Below are 19,337 nucleotides of genomic sequence, written 5' to 3' on the forward strand. Positions count from 1 at the left end.
CCTCCATGTATGATCAAAGTAACAAGGCAGTTCCTTGAACTTGGCATTTTAAATAAATTGCAATTTATGTATACAACAATTTTTTTATTTAGTACCATTGCAAAGACAATCTCTATTTATTCAACATATATAATGAATGTGAGTATTAGGTCAACGTCATGTATTTTGGTGTCTGCAAAAGTAAGTGACAGTACTTCCACCTTTTCTGTAGAATGACCAAATATCAACCTCATGTCCAGACCAGGTCCATACACAAACAAAACACTATCCTATTAACTAAGGAAAGCCACATTGATTAGATAAGATATAAAAGAGAGAAAGAAAGTTTTAAACTTTGAAATAGGCCACAACACGTAGGCTAAAATGAAGGCTGCATCGCTGCACAAGAACAAGCCCGTCTGAACACATAACACTGTTGAACGGGTTTGACCAGTTGAGCCTCTTCCTGACTGCTCTGTTTGGGTGCATACAGTCTCTGAGTTTAAGAATACCTAAGCAGGAAATGTCAAATTAAGTATGCAGGCATATCATGTACACAAGGACGCAAATATCCTTACATTTCTGGACTTTTTATAAGCGTACCTACTCTTATCTTGCAGCAGGTGCTTCCTTGACAACCCTAGTGTGAACTTCGCCAACAACAAGTCGCCACAAACTTACCTTTCCCTTCAGGTCGAGGATAAATATCGCCGACGCCGACATCTTGGTGGATAGAGAATAATCCTCGAGAGCAGGAACTAGTCTAGATAATATGTAGGTCTACTGTAAGATATGGGTCACTTAAAGGGAGTAGTATTCGCTCCCATCATCCTGCTTCTTCCTCTCCTCCACTCCCTTCAGTCTGCGTTTCACTGCAACTCGCTGCTTTTCCGGAGCGGGGCGTCAAGCTACATGTACTGACATAAATATAACTTCCGCCGTTAAGTGAGTTGTTTTTTCCTAAATTCACCCACTATGACCAGTACAGTTACTCAAGCACTGTTTTTGCGTTGTTTTTGAAGTAGCCTATTTTATTTTAGGAATACAATTTGATTATATATTTCCCCCATTAGCCACATTTACGGGGAGGGGCGTAGAGATATTGTTCCGTTTACTCTACATGTTTATTATTTCACAGCCATAGACAGGCTTATGTACAGTTTAGATCAGGGGTGTCAAACTCAATTTCATCGCGGGCCACATTCGCATAAAGTTTGCACTCAAAGGGCCGGTTGTAACTATATAAATATATAATATATATATATATATAAAATAATGTATTATATTGCATTATTGCCTCTGAATTGGATTATTATCGGATAGGATAATAACTTAGTAATTAACTACGTCTGAAAGGTAGCAGAAGTCCAGGGCAAATAATTGCAAGTCTCTTCAGTGCGCATGTCACAAAATGAGATGCATTGTGGGACATGTAGTTTATGGGCAACCTGCTTCTGTAGAGTGGCATGTAACCGTATAATAAACGTATTATATTCGTTGCAAGCTCTTGTGGGGCCAAATAAAATGAAGTTGCGGGCCGGATTTGGCCGCCGAGCCTTGAGTTTGAGACCCCTGGTTTAGATACTGTGGTAGATAGTAAGTTAAACGAAACGCATGTTCAGTTTATAAAAAAATGCATTGTAATAAATTACAGTTTTTCTCGATTGCTAACACACTAAAATTATACATAAAGCACAATTATTTTAACTGACACTCAAAGAGCAAAACATCGGCTCAAATCTCCAAAACTCTAAACACGTTTTCAGCTTTTCACACAATTTGCAAATCAACATGGCACTTTTTGCAAACCTGCACACGTTTCTCCACGTAAGACACAGGAATCTGACATAAAGTCACGAGTTAGCAGGTTTAAAACACTGATATTCAAAATGCCTCACACATAGACCAATGATCAAGAAACACGTTCCACCTGACCAAACACCTGATAGCATAAATGTTGGCTCATCAATCAGGATGTTAGCACTATAAAAAGACCACAGGTGAGTACTTTCTTAAAGCAACAATGGAAGCCAACATGGAAGCAAGAGGAAGAGGAAGAGCTGGGGTGAGAGTGAGACAGTGGTGTAACTATCAACGGTGCAGCCGGTGCATTGCACCGGGGCCCACAGCCGTCCAGGGGCCCATGCAAAAAAAAATGTTTATATATATAATTTATTTTCATTTTTTTTCATTTTTTTTTTATACATATTTTATTTTGGGGCCCCAATGGCATTGACTGGTTCACGCAGTCTTCAAAGTAACCTAGCAACCTAAATTAATTTTTAATTTGTCTGTCCAATGACCTTGCTCCCTTTCATGTCATGTGATACCTTGCGTGACGAGCGAACCGTTTAATCCACATCAAAAGTTATATGTAGTACACAGCTATAGCAGCAGCAAGATCGGCAGAATTATAACAAATTGAATAGCTTGCATTTCTAATGTACAGCAAACCAAAACACAAGAGCGGCGCTCAAAAGAGAAAGGACAAGAGAGAACAAGGAAAGGCTAAACAGACAAAATTAGACAGTTTTTTTTGTCATACATCGTCCTCGAAATCGAACGCTAACGTTGGTAATTTTGACGTGCAGCGGCAGCCGGAGCCGGAGGCTAACGATAGCTCACCTGCCTCACCATCATCTAGCTCCACAAGTGAAGCTGTATCCGTGGCTGTGCGACCTTCTTCTCCAGCCATGAGCCAGGAGGAGAGGATGGATTTGGCTGTGCCCGGCGGTGGTCCTACAGTTCCCGCAAGGGCCCCGCCCCCAACCGATAGGGGACTCCATGGTGCTATTGAGACCCCCGACGCCAAGATCAAAGGCTATATTATAGCAACCGGTCCATGTAGGCCTATAGGCCCATTCCCCAGAGACACACATCAAGGGAACAGGTGTTTCTCCGAGATGTATTACACCACCACTACCAGAGCAGGTATCAAACTGCCACGGACATGGCTGTGTTACTCCCCCACCCTGGACTGTGCCTATTGTGAGCCGTGCTGGCTGTTCGCAGACCGAGGTGCACCATTCTACAGTGATGCGTGGACATGCGTTGTCTGCAAGGATTGACTCACACGCACAATCTCAGGTCCATGTCGGAGCGTGTGTCATATATGAACAGTGGAAGAAAAACGGGAGAATCAATCAATCAATCAATGTTTATTTATATAGCCCAATATCACAAATGTTACATTTGTCTCAGTGGTCTTCACAGTGTGTACAGAATATCAGTATGACAATACGACACCCTCTGTCCTTAGACCCTCACATCGTACAAGGAAAAACTTCCAAAGAAAACCCAGTTTAAAGGGAAAAATGGGAGAAACCTCAGGGAGAGCAACAGAGGAGGGATCCCTCTCCCAGGACGGACAGACGTGCAATAGATGCCGTGTGTAAATTGAAAAGATAATACATTTGCAACATAGAGAATCGATGCAAACATGGAGAGGAATGCAAGGAATGCTGCTAATTACTGGAGACAGGTACTTGAGCGTATTGTCAACATTACAATCACTCTGGCCACTTGTAACTTGGCTTTTAGAGGACATAGGGAGATTCTTGGACAGCCCAACAGTGGAAACTTTCTCAATATGATAGAACTTTTAGCATGTTACGATCCGGTTCTGAAAGAACTTGTTGAGCGACCACAAGGTTCTGTGAAATACTTGAGTCCAGCTGTTCAAAATGAGATAATCTACATAATCGCAAAGCGGGTGCAGTGCGACATTCAAGTAGAAATAAATAATGCTCCGTTTTATGTTGTTTGCATAAGTAGGCTATATTTTTCATTTCGTTTATTTAATTAGTTACTTTCAAGACAACTTTGGGAATTTTGTTTGTTATGAGTTTTAAATAGATTTTGAAAGAGAGAGAGAGAGAGAGAGAGAGAGAGAGAGAGAGAGAGAGAGAGAGAGAGAGAGAGAGAGAGAGAGAGAGAGAGAGAGAGAGAGAACATTGGGAAGACGAGACGAGAAGCCAAAGCAGATTAGAATGTTACCTGGCTCTAAACAGAGAGTACGAGCTGGCAGAATATCTCTCTACTGTCAGAGATAGAAAGCAGAGACAGATCCTAACCAAGTACAGGCTCAGTGACCACAGACTGGCAATCGAAACAGGAAGACTCAAAAGATCCTGGCAACCAAAAGAGAACAGAATATGTGGTCACTGTACGACAGGTGAGACCGAGACAGAGATGCACTTCCTCCTGAAGTGCCAAACATTCAACGAAGTAAGGAGCGTTTACTGGAACAAGTTGAACTCTGTAATCCCAGGTTTCAAGGAGGTTGATGACCTCTCAAGACTGAGAGTACTCCTAGGAGAAGGAGACAAGGCACACCTTGCTGCCCAATATGTATATTCATGCCACAACCTGAGGGACAGTGAATGACACACACACACACACACACACACACACACACACACACACACACACACACACACACACACACACACACACACACACACACACACACACACACACACACACACACACACACACACACACACACACACACACACACACACACACACACACACACACACACACGTTGAAATGTAATTATATCACTGTATATATATCATCAATAATATGTAAACATATGTTAATGTTGTTAATTATTTTGTATTGTGATGCTTTGGCAACATTGTTTAATTTAACTTTCATGCCAATAAAGCCCCTTTGAATTGAATTGAATTGAGAGAGAGAGAGAGAGAGAGAGAGAGAGAGAGAGAGAGAGAGAGAGAGAGAGAGAGAGAGAGAGAGAGAGAGAGAGAGAGAGAGAGAGAGAAAAGCAAGCAACGCTGAGTTGGGGGGGGGGCCCAAAAAAATATTTGCACCGGGGCCAATCACAACCTTGTTACGCCACTGGAGTGAGAGGAGGAAGAATGAGAGGTAGAGGTAGAGCTGGAGGGAGAGGACATGGACAAAGAAGAATACTCTCTAATGAAATGAAATGTTATCAACCATGGTTTGACGATGAGAGGAGAGAGGCTGGACAGAGGGTTCAACCTAATCTAAACTGATTTACTGTCGCCTCTGTAATCCGGACACTGAGATTTGAAAACAGGTTAGTTACCAGTTTTTAGCTCTGCATAATTCATGATCAGTGCTTATATATGTTGTGTGAATTGTATTTACTAATTGAATTTTTGGCATGGTGCATACTATAACTGTACACAAATCCTGCACAATGTGGTAGACTTACTTTTATGCAACACACACACTGACCATCCACTATATCTTTGTTGTTTATCTAAAGGACTGAGAAATAAAGAGGTGGAAGGCTAATGATTTCCAATGAGGCACAGGAAGCAGCAGTTACAAACTGGGTTTTGGCAAACAATGCATTACACTTAGAGAGATCCTAAGCATAGTAACTATGTGCTGAGATGCATGTTGCACAGTGTTGTTTTTGAATAAAATGTGATTTTTTTTTCAACAACTCATTTGTATTTCTTCATTTACTGTATTTCTGTAAACTCAAGCAATCTTTCTCTGCAGAAACCTCTATGTACAGAGCATAGCTCATAACAGATGAAAGTGCTTTAGATTATGCTCAGCAGTGTGTACTTGGGTGGTCAAACCATCTAGTATTATGAATGAAGTGTGTTATATTTGGTGCAAAAGTTTGCATTTGGTAAGTGTTTATGTAGTTTTGAGTTCAGTTCTTCACTTAGCAGGAGAAATTAGGTGTTTTGCACTTTGGGTGTGTGGTTTTGTGTTACAAACTGTGTCAGCCAACCTAAACCTATTCAATGTAATTGTATGCAAAAGTAGACCTCCTTTCATTTGTCTGTATCTTTAAAGTAACTCATACAAAATGAAATAGTGGAGTAAAAAAAAGCGTTTGTAGCAATAGAATAAGTAACAAGTGAAGTTTGGGAAACAATTCTGAACTTTTATTGTCAAGGCAGGATAAGTATTGTCCCGTTTTGGCGCGTGCTCGTCTCTGTGAGCTTGTGTTTCCGGGTAGCCTGACAGCCTCACACAGACCTGTCAGACCGGTCTCATCAGCTGCATGGGCTCAGAGGATCCTCAAACACACCAGGCCAGTCCTATTTGCACGACACAGTGTCAGGCTTAATCACTGCTGTTGACACCAGTGTTGTACAGTTTAAAACCAAAGGTGAGTGCGAAGATTTTAGTTTGTAAACGACTATCAAGTCCAAACGCTGGTGACACTAGTCCTCAGAAGTTTGGAGTCCAATGGTATGGATTCAAAAATTAGCCATGTAGACACTTCTAAGTTCTGACACTTTTTATTTTCTGACACTTAAGTCACACTGTCCAATACAATAAATAGCCTATACAGAGTGAATTAATTGATTTCATGCACATCAGTCAGTAGCCCAACGTTTTCCATTCTAAATATAGAAGCCATTTTTTTAGTCATTACTTGAAGGCCTAGGCTAATGCTTACTATAATTGAGCCGGCCTACATATTTTTCTAGCAGTAGTTGTACCTTTTGTGCAAACATTCAAACATCTGTAAAAGGCACGCTGTAGTCCTAAATAAGCAAACATAACAATTTACTTTGATGTTGTAACAAAAATAATTAAAAAAGATATACATCTTGAAACTTTGTTATGAAGAACATATCATCACTTCAGACCATCCCAATGTCCTTGTGTTGCTACTCCGAGTGCTATGAAATATATATTAGTAGTGAAATGGACAGTGCAAAGTGAAATGTTCCTGTTCACATTCAGCACAACAGTTTTTTTGTTGCTTAAACCATACTTTGTCTTTCTTAACCTGTGCTGTCAAATTAACAATCAATCAGTTAATCGAATCATTCAAAAACTGATACAAAGGTGATTGGTTTATGATCATGTTTACAGAAGACCTATTTGCAGTCCTTTCGTAGACAGCTTTGCTGTTTCATAATTTTCATTCCTTTCAATGTCACTTATAACAAAACTAAAAACATGCCTATAACAGCTATTGTTGTCAGTATCATGGCAGACAGGGTTGGCATAAATGACATATTTATATTTGTATTGGGACTTTTATGGTTCCTTATATTAGGAATTGTCTAATAATGCCACAAAAAAGCATTTCACATCCATGCATGTTGTGCTTCCTTAAATTAGAATGCTCTTTAAAAACAGGAATTTAAATTGTTATGCTTTCCTAACATTTTTAAAAAATCCTTTTTGACTTTGACTATATGAATTTTACTCAGAAATAGAGAAAGGTGGGAGTGGAAATAGTTTTTCAGGGTTTATACAGCCGAGGAGATGTAGAGACAGACCTGCTAACCGATGGTAAATTCTATTTCATCCATCTCTTCTTCAGTGTCCTCCGTGTCCTCCATGTTCTCTGCAGCTCTTTCAGCCCTCGCTCTCTCACTGGCCGGGATGTAGTTGTCCTCGATGAAGCCATCATCATCTTCCTCGCCCACAGGGGGAATGCAGTGGGGGTTAATGCCACGTCCTCCATGCATGGCAAATTCCACCTCCAAGCCTGGCAGCAGCAATAGAAGCACCAGAGTTGTACTGCATTACAATCATGTAAAGGTAAGTCTTAAAGGTCACCTATTATGCAAAATTCACTTTTTCATGTCTTTTAAACATAAACATGTGTCCCGTCTGTGTTAAGAGATTCTGAAAGTTTCAGGAAAAAAGATTCGCTCACGTTTTGTCCTACTAATAAACTGGTGCCATCTGAAGAAGTTTGATATTCTTCCAAATGAGCGGTTACTGATTGTGTTGGTTTTTGTTGCGCAAAAGCAGATATTGTGTCTTAAAATATCAGTTTATCAACATTTTTTGCGGGAAAAAAGCATTAAAACTATGCCAATGAGCTGAAAACCAGTGAAATGTACCATGTGCTAAGCTTCTAATCCAGACTTATTTGTAAAAGCGTTTATGAACTAGAAGGAAGTAAAACACAGGTGTTAAGGCTTTTGGATGGCTGTGTGTGCGGGATGCAAACAAGCTGCAGTGTATAATATAGCAGCATTGTACCTGCTGCACAAATAAAATTCAAGGTTTGTTAAATAAGGTACTGTATGTTTGATGCGTTAAAAAACAAACCTGACTGTTCACACTGACTGATGGTGTCCACCTCCCTCAGCCGTGTGTGCCTGTAGCTTGCCAGGTAACGCCGGACCACCTGGCATTTAGCCAGGAGGCCGATGAGAACGGAGATGGAGATGGCTGTGACCACAACGGCCACCAGGTACTCCCAGTTGGGAGATTTATATGTGTCTGTCTGGCCTGCCAAAGTGGCTGCAAAAAATGAAAGTGAATCACATCCTTGTTTTGTGGAAAGCACCTAAATAACCACATTTAATCTCGGTCTCACCTAAAACCAGTTGGTGGAAATATTAATGCCTTCAATCATTCAATTTAACATTAACAACAGACAAGATGCCCTTACTTAAGTTCTATCAAAACATTTATTATTTCAGTTTGTTATTGCAGTTGTGTAAATTCTTACCATTTTGCGTTGCTGTTGGTGTGATTGTAGGGAGCACGGCATGTGATGATAGTTCCATCTGGCTTTTCTCTGTTTGTGCAGTTCTCCTAAGTTGCTCAATATGCTTTTTGTTGGATGCTCTTGCTTTGGGGCAGCATCCACTTTACCATGTAGCAATGGATCATGGGAGCATATCACACATACGTCAGTCAAATATCATTTTTGTATGACCTGCTTATTAAGTGCCTCTTAACTGTAGCTGTAAAGGAGGTTTTAAGTAATTAAGCAACCTGACAGTGAAGAGCTGCTTAATGTTGGGTGTTCTTCAGCAGGTACAAAATAAATAGTATCTGAGAAAAATATTGTAGGGCAGGCATCTCCCCAGATGAGGGAGATAGTTGTCTGGAAGATTTCTGTTGACCAGGAGGATGTTAAACTTTCAAAGCTCCACTAGGTGGCAAGATTGAGTGACGGAGGACTCCTTGCTTCACTAACAAGTGAAAGGTATTGGCAGCATCATCATCCTATGTTAGAGTTGAAATAGAACCCATGTCCCTTTGTTGCAGTCAAATTAGGCTCTAGAGAAATGTTGGAAGACAAAAGTGGATTAAATCAGTATGGATAACACATATATTTCTACAAAGACATCAGGCAAAAAAGAAACAAAACTGTGAATATGAGTAAACTCCCAAGCCCCTTTATCCCGAGTGCCTTGTTGCTTTGAATTCGTTTTGGACTCTTTGTGCGAGCAAATGCATATTTTATGACTGAACTACACAAAGTGAACATGAAGAAACAAATGACCTAAATATTTAATTTATGAAAAGAGAGAGTGTCATCATAAAAAGGAGACACTGCTTGGTTCCTCTAGATCCAGAAGTCATAATTGAGGACAAGCTGTCAGGAGCTCAGGAGGATGTCATCCACAATAGGAAAAGTTTGTCGCAAACAGGAAGTCCCACATACTGCAGGACCTTCCCCTGTATGCCTAGCTGACAAACACACTAGTGAAATCACTAATCACTAGTGTGTGACTACGTATCCTTCACACTTCACTAGGAGACATATCTAATGATCCTCAAAAGACAACCAACATATAACATGGCCAACAAATGATAGAAAATTACACTGACTATAACCAACATTAGGTTTTAAAGGAAAATGTGACACTTTACGGAATACAACTTTAGATGAGAAGCTTGAACCAGAAGCCCGATAAGTTTAGCTTAGCATAATGGCAGGAAACATGGGAAAACAGCTTGCTCTGTCAAAAGATAACAACACACATTCTGCATCGTGTTTCTTAATGCATACAAAAAATCAAGTGGTGTTACTTTGCTGGTTGCATGGCAACGGTTCTTAAACAGCGCCCTCCATAACATTGCAATTTGTCATTTTCACACTGTTTTTTACTGAGTGATAGAACGAGATATTACATTAAAAAGTGATGGGTTTTAGAGGTTGATTTTGGAACATTAGGACAGATTTAGGCTAGCTGTAAAACCCTATTTACAGTCTTTGTGGATAGCTACCCGTACCAGCTGCTTACTGTATAACTCTATATTAAGTTACAGTACAGATCCCTGTTAATCTTCCCATGTTACTCCCTGCAAGAAAGTGGAAAAGTAAAGTCGTGTCGAACTATATGCATTACACTGTAGCTTTGTTTCAAAGAGAGAAGACCTTTGTATACAGCTATTTGCAATTTGCCAGATATTTGCATGCATGAGCCTCTGTGTTGACTGTGTTTTTAGGGCAGCAAAGATGCAGTCAGACAACAACACTACTGTAACTGCAGTTTGTGTTTCACATGCCTTGCTGGCGCCTGTATGTTTGAGTTGTTTAACCTGGTGTTCATTTTAATATTGGCAAGGTCATGCTATAGGGTCCCACATACTGCAGGACCTTCCCCCGGTCATACTATATTTGTTCTGCCTCTTTTAGTGCTTTAGATATTTTCAATCATCCCAGATGTTTTCCAAACAATCACAATCTAAAAGAGCTGTATTAATGGTGATAAAAGCTCTATTTCTTCTTTCATTTTAAGTACTTTGCACATTTGATAAGCTGGTTTGCAATGAACAGAAACAAAGGGTCTTATGTTAATGCAAAAAGTTGTTAAAGGTATGGTATGTAAGCTCGGATTTATGTCCAAATAAATGAATTCCACTCTAATGTCTGTACACTAAATATGAAGCTATAGGATAGGCTTTCCATTTAAAGCTGTACCATCGCTGCGAAGGGGACCCAAGTTCCCATCAGCAAAAACACGTGGGTTTGCTATCTTCGCTCCAAAATGGTGGAATGAGCTCCCCATTGACATCAGGACAGCAGATAGTTTACACACCTTCCGGCGCAGACTGAAAACTCATCTCTTTCAACTCCATTTCGAGCGATAGAACTATTAACAAAGCACTTATATACTAATAAAGGACTGGCTTATCTAAAGCCAGTTGAGTAGCACTTGAAATGTTTTTGCTCTGTGAAGCCTGATGTACTTATATGATTCTGTTTTCTTCAAGTTTGTATTTTGTTGGTCGAACGCACTTACAGTATTGTAAGTCGCTTTGGATAAAAGCGTCAGCTAAATGCAATGTAATGTAATGTAATGTAAAGCTCACTAATAAACACAATATTATTAACTAAGTCATTTACAATCTACACTTCTACAATCTACTCTTTCTCCAAAATGTGGTTGTTACATGTGTTGAAGTGATGATTAAGATTTGTGTTGGCCTCTCACTCCTTCTTGGCTCTGAAGTGATTTTTCACAGCAAGAGGGATCCGGCTGCTTAGCACCAGCCATTAGTCGTCTTCCCTTTCGTCTTCTACAGCCATTCTCTTCAGCAGTGTTGACTGTAAACACACCATCAGGGCTGCCTTTATCTCTTCCTGTTCAGTCCTCCTCACACAGGCAAAGCACAACACAATGTACACACCAAGCAGCACAGGAGTTACGAGAGAGAAGCCTGGGAGCCAGACATCTACGTGTGTCATTAGTGTGTGTGTGTGTGTGTGTGTGTGTGTGTGTGTGTGTGTGTGTGTGTGTGTGTGTGTGTGTGTGTGTGTGTGTGTGTGTGTGTGTGTGTGTGTGTGTCGCTCCGCAGTGACTGTTTGTAGGAGAACATGCAAGTTTAAGAAGCTACATTTGCATCTTTGTCTGCATTCATCCGTGTTTGAATATCAGTACATTTTTCTTAGTCATTCTTCGTTACAGTGCCCCAAATTGTGAGTTGTGTCATTTTAGACACTAATGATGGCCAGAGGGTGTGAAATGTTCTTTCTGCTATCAAACTGAATAAAACATCAACATTAATCCCATTGTGGAGTGATCTCATTCCTTTGAACATAACTAACTGTAAGCAATTAATGGGTTTAGAATTTGACAATGATGGTGCACATGTCAACTTTGAACTACTTCATACAGTTTCATACTGAGCTATTTAAAACGTGCTTTTAAATTGTTCTATACTTTTGACTCCACTACATTTCTTAGACAGCTATAGTTGGGACCTTGTAGACCCTTTTCACATGTTAGATACTTAAGTTGTTAGCATTGTCACAATAACTTTCAGACACATATGATTTTTTTATTATTATTATTAATATGAAGACTTTTTTGTTAAATATATAAATATTATCATGAATGTGGATAAATACTGTATTTTAACAATACTGTATTCTGTTTTTCACATTTGTTAATTTTATTTGTTATTTTTTTAATCTGTTCAAAATAAAAGATTGAAAGGAAAAAATGAAATTAACTTATTTGTCCTGCAAACTACTAGTTTCACGGCCAAAGGGTCCAGTATTTCACCTGAAAAGTGCCAAATAAACATTTGTAAAGCAGAACATTCTCTTTAGTTCTTTCCTATCCTAATAATCATCTTGTAACACATCAGATTTATTGTGTTCTGCTGCAGGTGGCCAGAAACCTTAGCTAGTTAGCTCTCACTTGACTAAACTACCAAACTGTATTTACTTAGTTTGTAACAAAGAGCTTGACTTTAAAAGGAAGAAAAACTGCACACAAAAGTATGGATTGATATAGCAAATCAGACAAATTCTACTAAGCACACACCTCTATCCCTGGCTAAGATTATCATAGATTTTCCTACACCAAAGAGACATCCTTTCTGTTGACCCTAGCCCCAACAAACATGCAACAGGCCTCCCTCTTATCCCTTTGCCAAGATCTCTAGGCCTATTTTTGTCTTGCTTTGAAAAGTGTGGAGGAGTCTGGCTGTGCCATTGTTTGTCAACGATAATGGCAAAAGGTCTGATAGTGAGTTAAAAACCAGCTGGACGTAGTGTGTGAGCATGATCATAACTCATGCGTTAAATCAGGGTCAGTGCAGTGTAAAATATCTGAATAACATTTCAGCTATTGCAAATCTGTTTTCTGTTTCTAGTTAAATGTCCTAATAATTCAAGAGAAGTTCCCTCAAATGTTATGTTTGGTTTTTGCTCTTCACCCTTGTAATAACGGCAGCCAACAGAGAGACTTAGGGAAATAACAACTCAAATCCAGTAACGTTAAACTCACAAAACATCAAACTAAATGACCTGCATCATCACAAACAATGATATTTAATATTTAAAGATAGCCTTAGCTCCTTGCACTAAACAACTACTGATCTGAATTTGATCTACTTAGAGATTGAAAAGACGATGAACAAATGTAGTGAAATAAAGTGATGATGCGTTACTGTTTTGGGTGACATGCAACAGGTGCAGGAACATGTTCGGCTACCCGGTCACTGAAATGAAAACACTGTGACGTTTGACTATTCTGTATGGAGAAAGAATACACTTTTTTAACTGAACTTTTACTGCAAAGACTTTTAAAAGTAAAATTAATTGTAAAATTAATTTGACTGGCAATAATTCAGTCAACATCTGAGAATTTATGGTTTGGGAACTATTTTTGTATCCCTTGTTTTAGCACAATGGGAAATGTTTTGTCCAATAATTAGAAATGATTTCATTATGAGTCCCACATGATAAGCTATTTATTAACAAGCAAGTCAAGATTGTCATGTGACCTTTACATAGTACAACACAGTCAGCAGACGGCACTGTCAAAGCTCCCACTTTTAGCTGTTGATTTACAATCTTACCTGTTCACCTGTCTGTGTAGTTTTCCTCGAGCTTCAGCGAGTTCACCTTGTGTCTCTCCGCTCTCACAGTACACATCAGCCTCTACTACATTTTGTTTTGCTTTGTATGTAAAATGGAGAGTGGGTGTGCAAAGGTTGACCAAGGTTTGCTCTGCAACTGCTTCCCAGAAGGACAAGTTAATGAGTTACTATGTAACTAAGGTGTGCTCCCTCCCGCCTACTATGGCTTGCTCCGCCCAGTGACACAGCAGACCTGGCCAGAGCCAGCGCTGTCACTCAGCAGATCCAAACCAGGAAGTGGTCAAAATGACTTAGGACAAATATTTACAAATGTTAACTACCATTGAAAAAGTGAGCAACCAGTAAAACCTGCTTGAGTGCAAACAGACATTGTGCAGACTGCTCCAGTGAATAATAAAATAACCTTTAGCTTTGTGTGGCCTTCCCTTCTTGTAGTGTGTTTGAGTGTAGTTTAGTTAATATGCCTGCTACGTGCCACGCCTTGTTGTGTTAATCTACAGTGTAAACCCTTCCCTCTGTCCTCTCCAGAGACGGGAGGAAATCAGACAAGATACAGTTTGTGGCGACAAGGAGTTTTGTTTGTTTAAGACGTACAGCCCAAGAGTAGAGAACAGATCTCTGGTGGTCCCGAAAGGAAAAGCGAGGTTACCCTGAAAACAATAGGGCCACTTCCTGGCCACTCTGCATCTTTACATCTCCCTCCTTTACTCTTCCTCCCTCCCTCTGCATGTTCCAGGATGCCTCAGCTGCATGTCTTGGGGCAGATGGCAGGGACGAGGAAGGGTTGGGAGTGGGACAGTAAAATGATATGTCAGCATCAGCTGAAATGTTTCCCACGGCCACTTGGGCGGTTTGAATATTATAGTAATTCGATGCTTTATCTATGACGTTTCTTTAAAAATGCTCTGATCATTGATTTGATAATTGTGGGCAAGTTTGGTCATTCCAGCAGAGGTATAGATTTGTTTTGGGATGAGAACAAGTTAATGGGTTTGTTACTTTATCACCTATTATTTTGTTAGCAAAGACTTGCTTATTTACAGACCGAGTTTATGCAAAGTTCATGAGGAAATATTTTGCTATTAAAATTCGAAATGCTGGGAGCACACTGTACTGCAGGGGTACTCAAATACAAATCGTAAAGGTCCAAAAAATGTTTTTCAATAAGACAAAGGTCCGTTCATTACGGTCATTTAAACCTTTAAACAATTGCAACAAGATTCTTAACACGAGGTTGCAAAAACAAAAATCTGTATGCAGCAGTTTTGATTGTTATTGTCTGTGCTTGACCCCTCAGAGTCGCAGTGTAAGAGCTGCACAGTTATGAATAAAGGCAGCTGCACCCTCTTTCATTCAGCATTCCCATTATTGCTTTATAAATGTCTTGCCCCCTTGTGTCCACTGAGGTTCGTCAGGCCCAACACATCTTCAACATCTCCCCCTTTGCCTCATCATAAAAACTCACAAACACCAGCAACTGAGCATTGTCAGTGGTGTCAGTGGACTCATCCACAGCTAAGGATGAGTCCACTTAGCTGTGGATGGTTCATGCCCCTGCGAGATGGAGTTCATGACTTTATGAGCTGTTCATGAGCACTCATGAAACATTCATGAACAACTCATTATATGTTCACTTGTCATGTTCATGAACCAACATTCTTAAAATGCTCATGAACCATTTTAAAGAGCAGTTCATGACATTTCTATGAACATTGTTCATTCATATAAAGTTCCTGTTTTGCTCATGACAGACTTTTATGAGCAATTTATGAACTTTTCATGATCCAGCCAATCACAACATTATAATTAAAACCCCAAAAAGTTTGCATGAGTATTTCATGAACTTTTCATGACTATGAGCATTTCATGAATTTTGGATGATTGTGGCAAGTTCAGAATATTTTGGAATATGCATGAGCATTTTATGAACTTTTGATGATCAGTGTGATGTTTTTAAAGACCTCTTGAATATTCATCTACTATTTGAACATTTCTTTCTTTTTTAAAACTTTTAATCTTAAAACAAAACAATAGTGAATTTGAAACTGAACATTATCTGTATTTATTTTGGTGACATTCATATCATTTTATGGTTTATCTGTACTGTTTGAGAAGCAGTACGAGTAAGTAGCGCCAAGGTGGAACCTTTGGCAGGTGAGCGGTGACATCTGGGTTATTTTAGGGGGGACACTTTCGCCCCCTCCTCAGAAGCAATCCAGACGATCAACCCAGCGCCATATAGATAGAAGAGTTACGACAACGGAAGTCCAAAAATGGTTATCGTCACGTGGTTCATGTAGACGAGGATCGTTCCCCGGAAGTTCATGGCGGGCAATGTGAATGCATTGATAACAGGAGATAGAACTACGATTTTTGGTAATTATTAGTGAATAAAGGTTTTGATTTGCAATATTTATACAACAAATCGATATGTGTATGTATTTACATCAATATGTTTTAAAAAATAAAATAGAATTTGCTAATATTAAGTGATAATATTAGGATTAGTGTGAACAACTAGTGTACATGTTACTAACAGTGGTTAAAGAGCCTGTTGCTGTTTATTTATAGCTTTGAATTCTTTCAAACCAATATTATCTTCTTAAACTTGTATGGTAGTCAGGAGCATCACTTTCTAATGTATATTGATATATTTAGAGGGAGGGGATCTAAAGTAATGCTTTAAAATGCAGATTAGATTAATTTCTACCACTTTCTTAAATTCATGGTAGTTTCAGTAACGGAGCGTCCACACTACAGCTTCAAAAATAGCTTGGAGCTGTGCGTGTCTGGAGCTTGGGGATTTTATTCAAGCAACACGGCCAACAACCAATCACATGAATCTCCCGCCCCGACATACAAAGCAAAAAAAACCCGGGGATTGTATGGGAGCAATATATATATAAACTCCCTAAACAGGCGAAAACCTACCAGTTTCACCCACTGTCTCTGCCACCTCCCTCCATGCCTGGTTCCTCCGGTTTGTATCCCGGTAGGTGAAGAGGGTCTGGTCATACAAAACCGGGTGATTCGCTACGGCGATAGTTAGTTTCTCCTCCGACTTTTTTTTAAATATAGAAATGAACGGCGGGATATCTCTCCCAGCTTAGACGCGGTTTGATTGGCTACGGCTTCAGCTGTCAGATTTTGGGAAACGGGATTTGATTGGCTGGCGCTGGCTACTCCGGCGTCTCAGGCGACAGAAGTTGAACATTGTTCAACTTCTGTCGCCTGAGACGCCTGAGACGGACCGCTCTGCTACCCACAATTCGGTTCGGCGAAAAAGCGCGGCTACGTGACGTCACCCCATTGAAAGTGAATGGGCAGATTGGAGCTTTCGACGCTGTTGTGTAGACGGGCCGTAATCCCATGGTAACTGAGGACACAAATTATCTAAATGACTAATGTCATCTTTATGGCTTTCAGAAAGGACAGGAGACCTACAGTTGACTATCAAAGGACTAGCAGCAGCAGCATATGATGATGATGATGATGTTAAATGTGTTGTTTTAGGAACATCCATTGCAAATACATGGAATTCAATAAACATTGAATAGCATATCATGCAGTTTGTCGGTGCCTTTTCCTCCGTGTTGTCCTGGTTTGCTGTGCTGCCTCCTAGTCGCCACCATGGTTTGCTGTGCTGCCTCCTAGTCGCCACCATGGTTTGCTGTGCTGCCTGGGGATGCTCAAATCGCTCAGAGAAAGGAGTACGAATGTACGGCTTCCCCACTGACACAGAGCGGAGGACAAAATGGCTGGCTCAAGTCAGCAGGAGCAATTTCACGACCAACAGCAACAAAATATGTGATGTAATTATATACAAACACTGCATTTGCACTTTTTCACAAAACGAAAACCACACCATTGGGAAAGCTTAATGTTTTGTTTAATACAAAAAAACAGGGAAAGGCTTGAAAAACACTGAGAGTTGAGACTCAGGGTGCAGGGTGAGGGTCTCAGTGCAGGTATTCAGGCTCCATTGAATCCCCCTCTGGTTATTGTGCTGAAAGAGGGAGTAACAGACAGGATAAAGGGTTATACACACAGCACACCTATTGGATGGGAAATGCCTTGGGGAGATAAGGTGTTTACTTATATAAAACAGTAGTATTAAACGTACCTTGTGTTTTCACTCTCACTTAAGTCCCTCTCCCTTTGCCATCAATCCAAAATCAGCTGAGCTGCAACATTATACAGGCAGGTAATAATCAACAGAATCACAAGGACACAATATGGCTCTGCTAAAAACACTCACTCTTACACGCACCAAAGTTATATTTATCTAATATTTAACTCCCTCCACCCCCGCATACAATCCCGTTTAGAAGCCCCTCTTCTCTAATTCAACATGTTGGACGAAATGACATTAAGAGAACGGAATTTACAATTAAAAGGCTGTTCAACGTGTGTTGCTAACTTGCTTCGGTATGCTAGCTTAATCTGTTATCTGTAAACGTTCCCTAAATCTACTAATTTAGGGATAATCCACTGACATCCTTTAATACACATGTTCATTTGAATCAGATGTACTGATAATATCCGCAATATAAATCTTTAAACTTCTTCTTACCTTTAAAAGTCCGTCACGAACGGTGTATTATGCTGCAACTCCACAGCTCTGCCAGCCTTGGCGCTAACTTCCGGGGAACTTTTGAGAGGCTCCACGATCCGCCATTGCTGTAAAAAAGTGGTCCATTGGAGTGAACGGAGATGTTGTAACTCTTCTGGCTCTGGATCAACCGGATCCTGTGTATAATTATTGCTGCTCCACTTTTCTGTTTTCTACAGGTCAGTACATGATGAAAATGATCGATGTTAACTTGTGTGAATTAGATATGATGTTGGAGATGTTTAGGAGAGTGTGCCAGAAGGTTTTGAGCATGTTTGACATAGTAACGGTATTTTAAAAATACTAAACTGTCGGCAACAATAGATGCCATTTTCGCGGGCTTCAGCCGCGCCTGGGTAAATGTGACCTGAGCGAAGGCTCGCAGGCAGGTTAGCTGCTGCGCACGGGTAATATGTTTTGTTTACCTGAGTGAAGTCTTGCAGGCACATTGCCTTGTTTTTTGTTTATTAACATTGACAGTGTATTTTTGTGATCTCCATAATATGTTATATTTGGTAAAGATAGATATATTGATAGAAAGTATTATTTGATAGCGTTATGTGTTTATAGATAACAACCTGTCCTTCACTGCAAACATAGCTGCTACAACCCGCTGCTGCAGATACACGCTTTACAACATCAGGAGGATGCGTCCCCAGCTGACCCAGAAAGCCACGCAGGTTCTGGTCCAGGCTCTCATCATCTCACGCCTAAACTACTGCAACTCCCTCCTGGCTGGTCTACCTGCATGTGCCATCCGACCTCTGCAGCTCATCCAGAATGCAGCGGCTCGTCTGGTCTTCAACCTTCCTAAATTCTCCCACACCACGCCGCTCCTCCGCTCCCTCCACTGGCTTCCGGTAACTGCTAGAATCCACTTCAAGACAATGGTACTTGCGTACCATGCTGCGAATGGATCTGGCCCTTCCTACATCCAGGACATGGTTAAACCGTACACCCCAGCACGTGCACTCCGCTCTGCATCAACCAAACGGCTCGCTGCACCCTCGCTGCGAGGGGGACCCAAGTTCCCATCAGCAAAAACACGTGGGTTTGCTATCCTGGCTCCAAAATGGTGGAATGAGCTCCCCATTGAAATCAGGACAGCAGAAAGCTTACACACCTTCCGGCGCAGACTGAAAACTCATCTCTTTCGACTCCACTTCGAGCAATAGAACTATTA

At 40.4% G+C, this 19,337-nt stretch overlaps 2 protein-coding genes across 4 annotated transcripts in view; both read right to left on the bottom strand.

The window, feature by feature from the left end:
- ap1m3 (adaptor related protein complex 1 subunit mu 3) overlaps positions 1-999 on the bottom strand; it is a 32,604-nt gene extending 31,605 nt beyond the window's left edge. The window contains 1 exon segment of the mRNA XM_034081388.2: positions 661-999. Coding sequence (XP_033937279.1) covers positions 661-702 — 42 coding nt within the window. The 5' untranslated portion in view covers positions 703-999.
- A 5,218-nt stretch (positions 1,000-6,217) lies between these two features.
- On the bottom strand, positions 6,218-13,689 carry c4h1orf210 (chromosome 4 C1orf210 homolog). Of its 3 annotated transcripts, XM_034081922.2 has the most exons (5): positions 13,522-13,689; positions 11,145-11,257; positions 8,423-8,979; positions 8,017-8,211; positions 6,218-7,444 (listed from the first exon to the last, which is right to left on the bottom strand). In XM_034081922.2, exons 3-5 carry the CDS (start codon positions 8,478-8,480, stop codon positions 7,236-7,238), a joined length of 462 nt encoding a protein of 153 aa, XP_033937813.1. In that variant the 5' UTR covers positions 8,481-8,979; positions 11,145-11,257; positions 13,522-13,689; the 3' UTR covers positions 6,218-7,235. The 3 variants fall into 3 exon arrangements, with proteins under 3 accessions (XP_033937813.1, XP_033937814.1, XP_033937812.1); XM_034081923.2 differs by lacking the exon at positions 11,145-11,257 and having other exon boundaries at positions 13,530-13,689; XM_034081921.2 differs by lacking the exon at positions 11,145-11,257.
- Between the last annotated feature and the right edge of the window lie 5,648 nt (positions 13,690-19,337).

The sequence above is a fragment of the Pseudochaenichthys georgianus genome, chromosome 4 (genome assembly GCF_902827115.2).
Source record: "Pseudochaenichthys georgianus chromosome 4, fPseGeo1.2, whole genome shotgun sequence".
In the NCBI taxonomy this organism is placed as follows: domain Eukaryota; kingdom Metazoa; phylum Chordata; class Actinopteri; order Perciformes; family Channichthyidae; genus Pseudochaenichthys; species Pseudochaenichthys georgianus.

Coding starts and splice junctions, on each gene's coding strand:
- c4h1orf210 (XM_034081923.2), bottom strand. CDS start 8,480: ATGGAACTATCATCACATGCCGTGCTCCCTACAATCACACCAACAGCA. Junction 8,212..8,422: donor ACCAACAGCAACGCAAAATG/GTAAGAATTTAC, acceptor CATTTTTTGCAG/CCACTTTGGCAGGCCAGACA. Junction 7,445..8,016: donor CAGTCAGTGTGAACAGTCAG/GTTTGTTTTTTA, acceptor TGCTGCTGCCAG/GCTTGGAGGTGGAATTTGCC.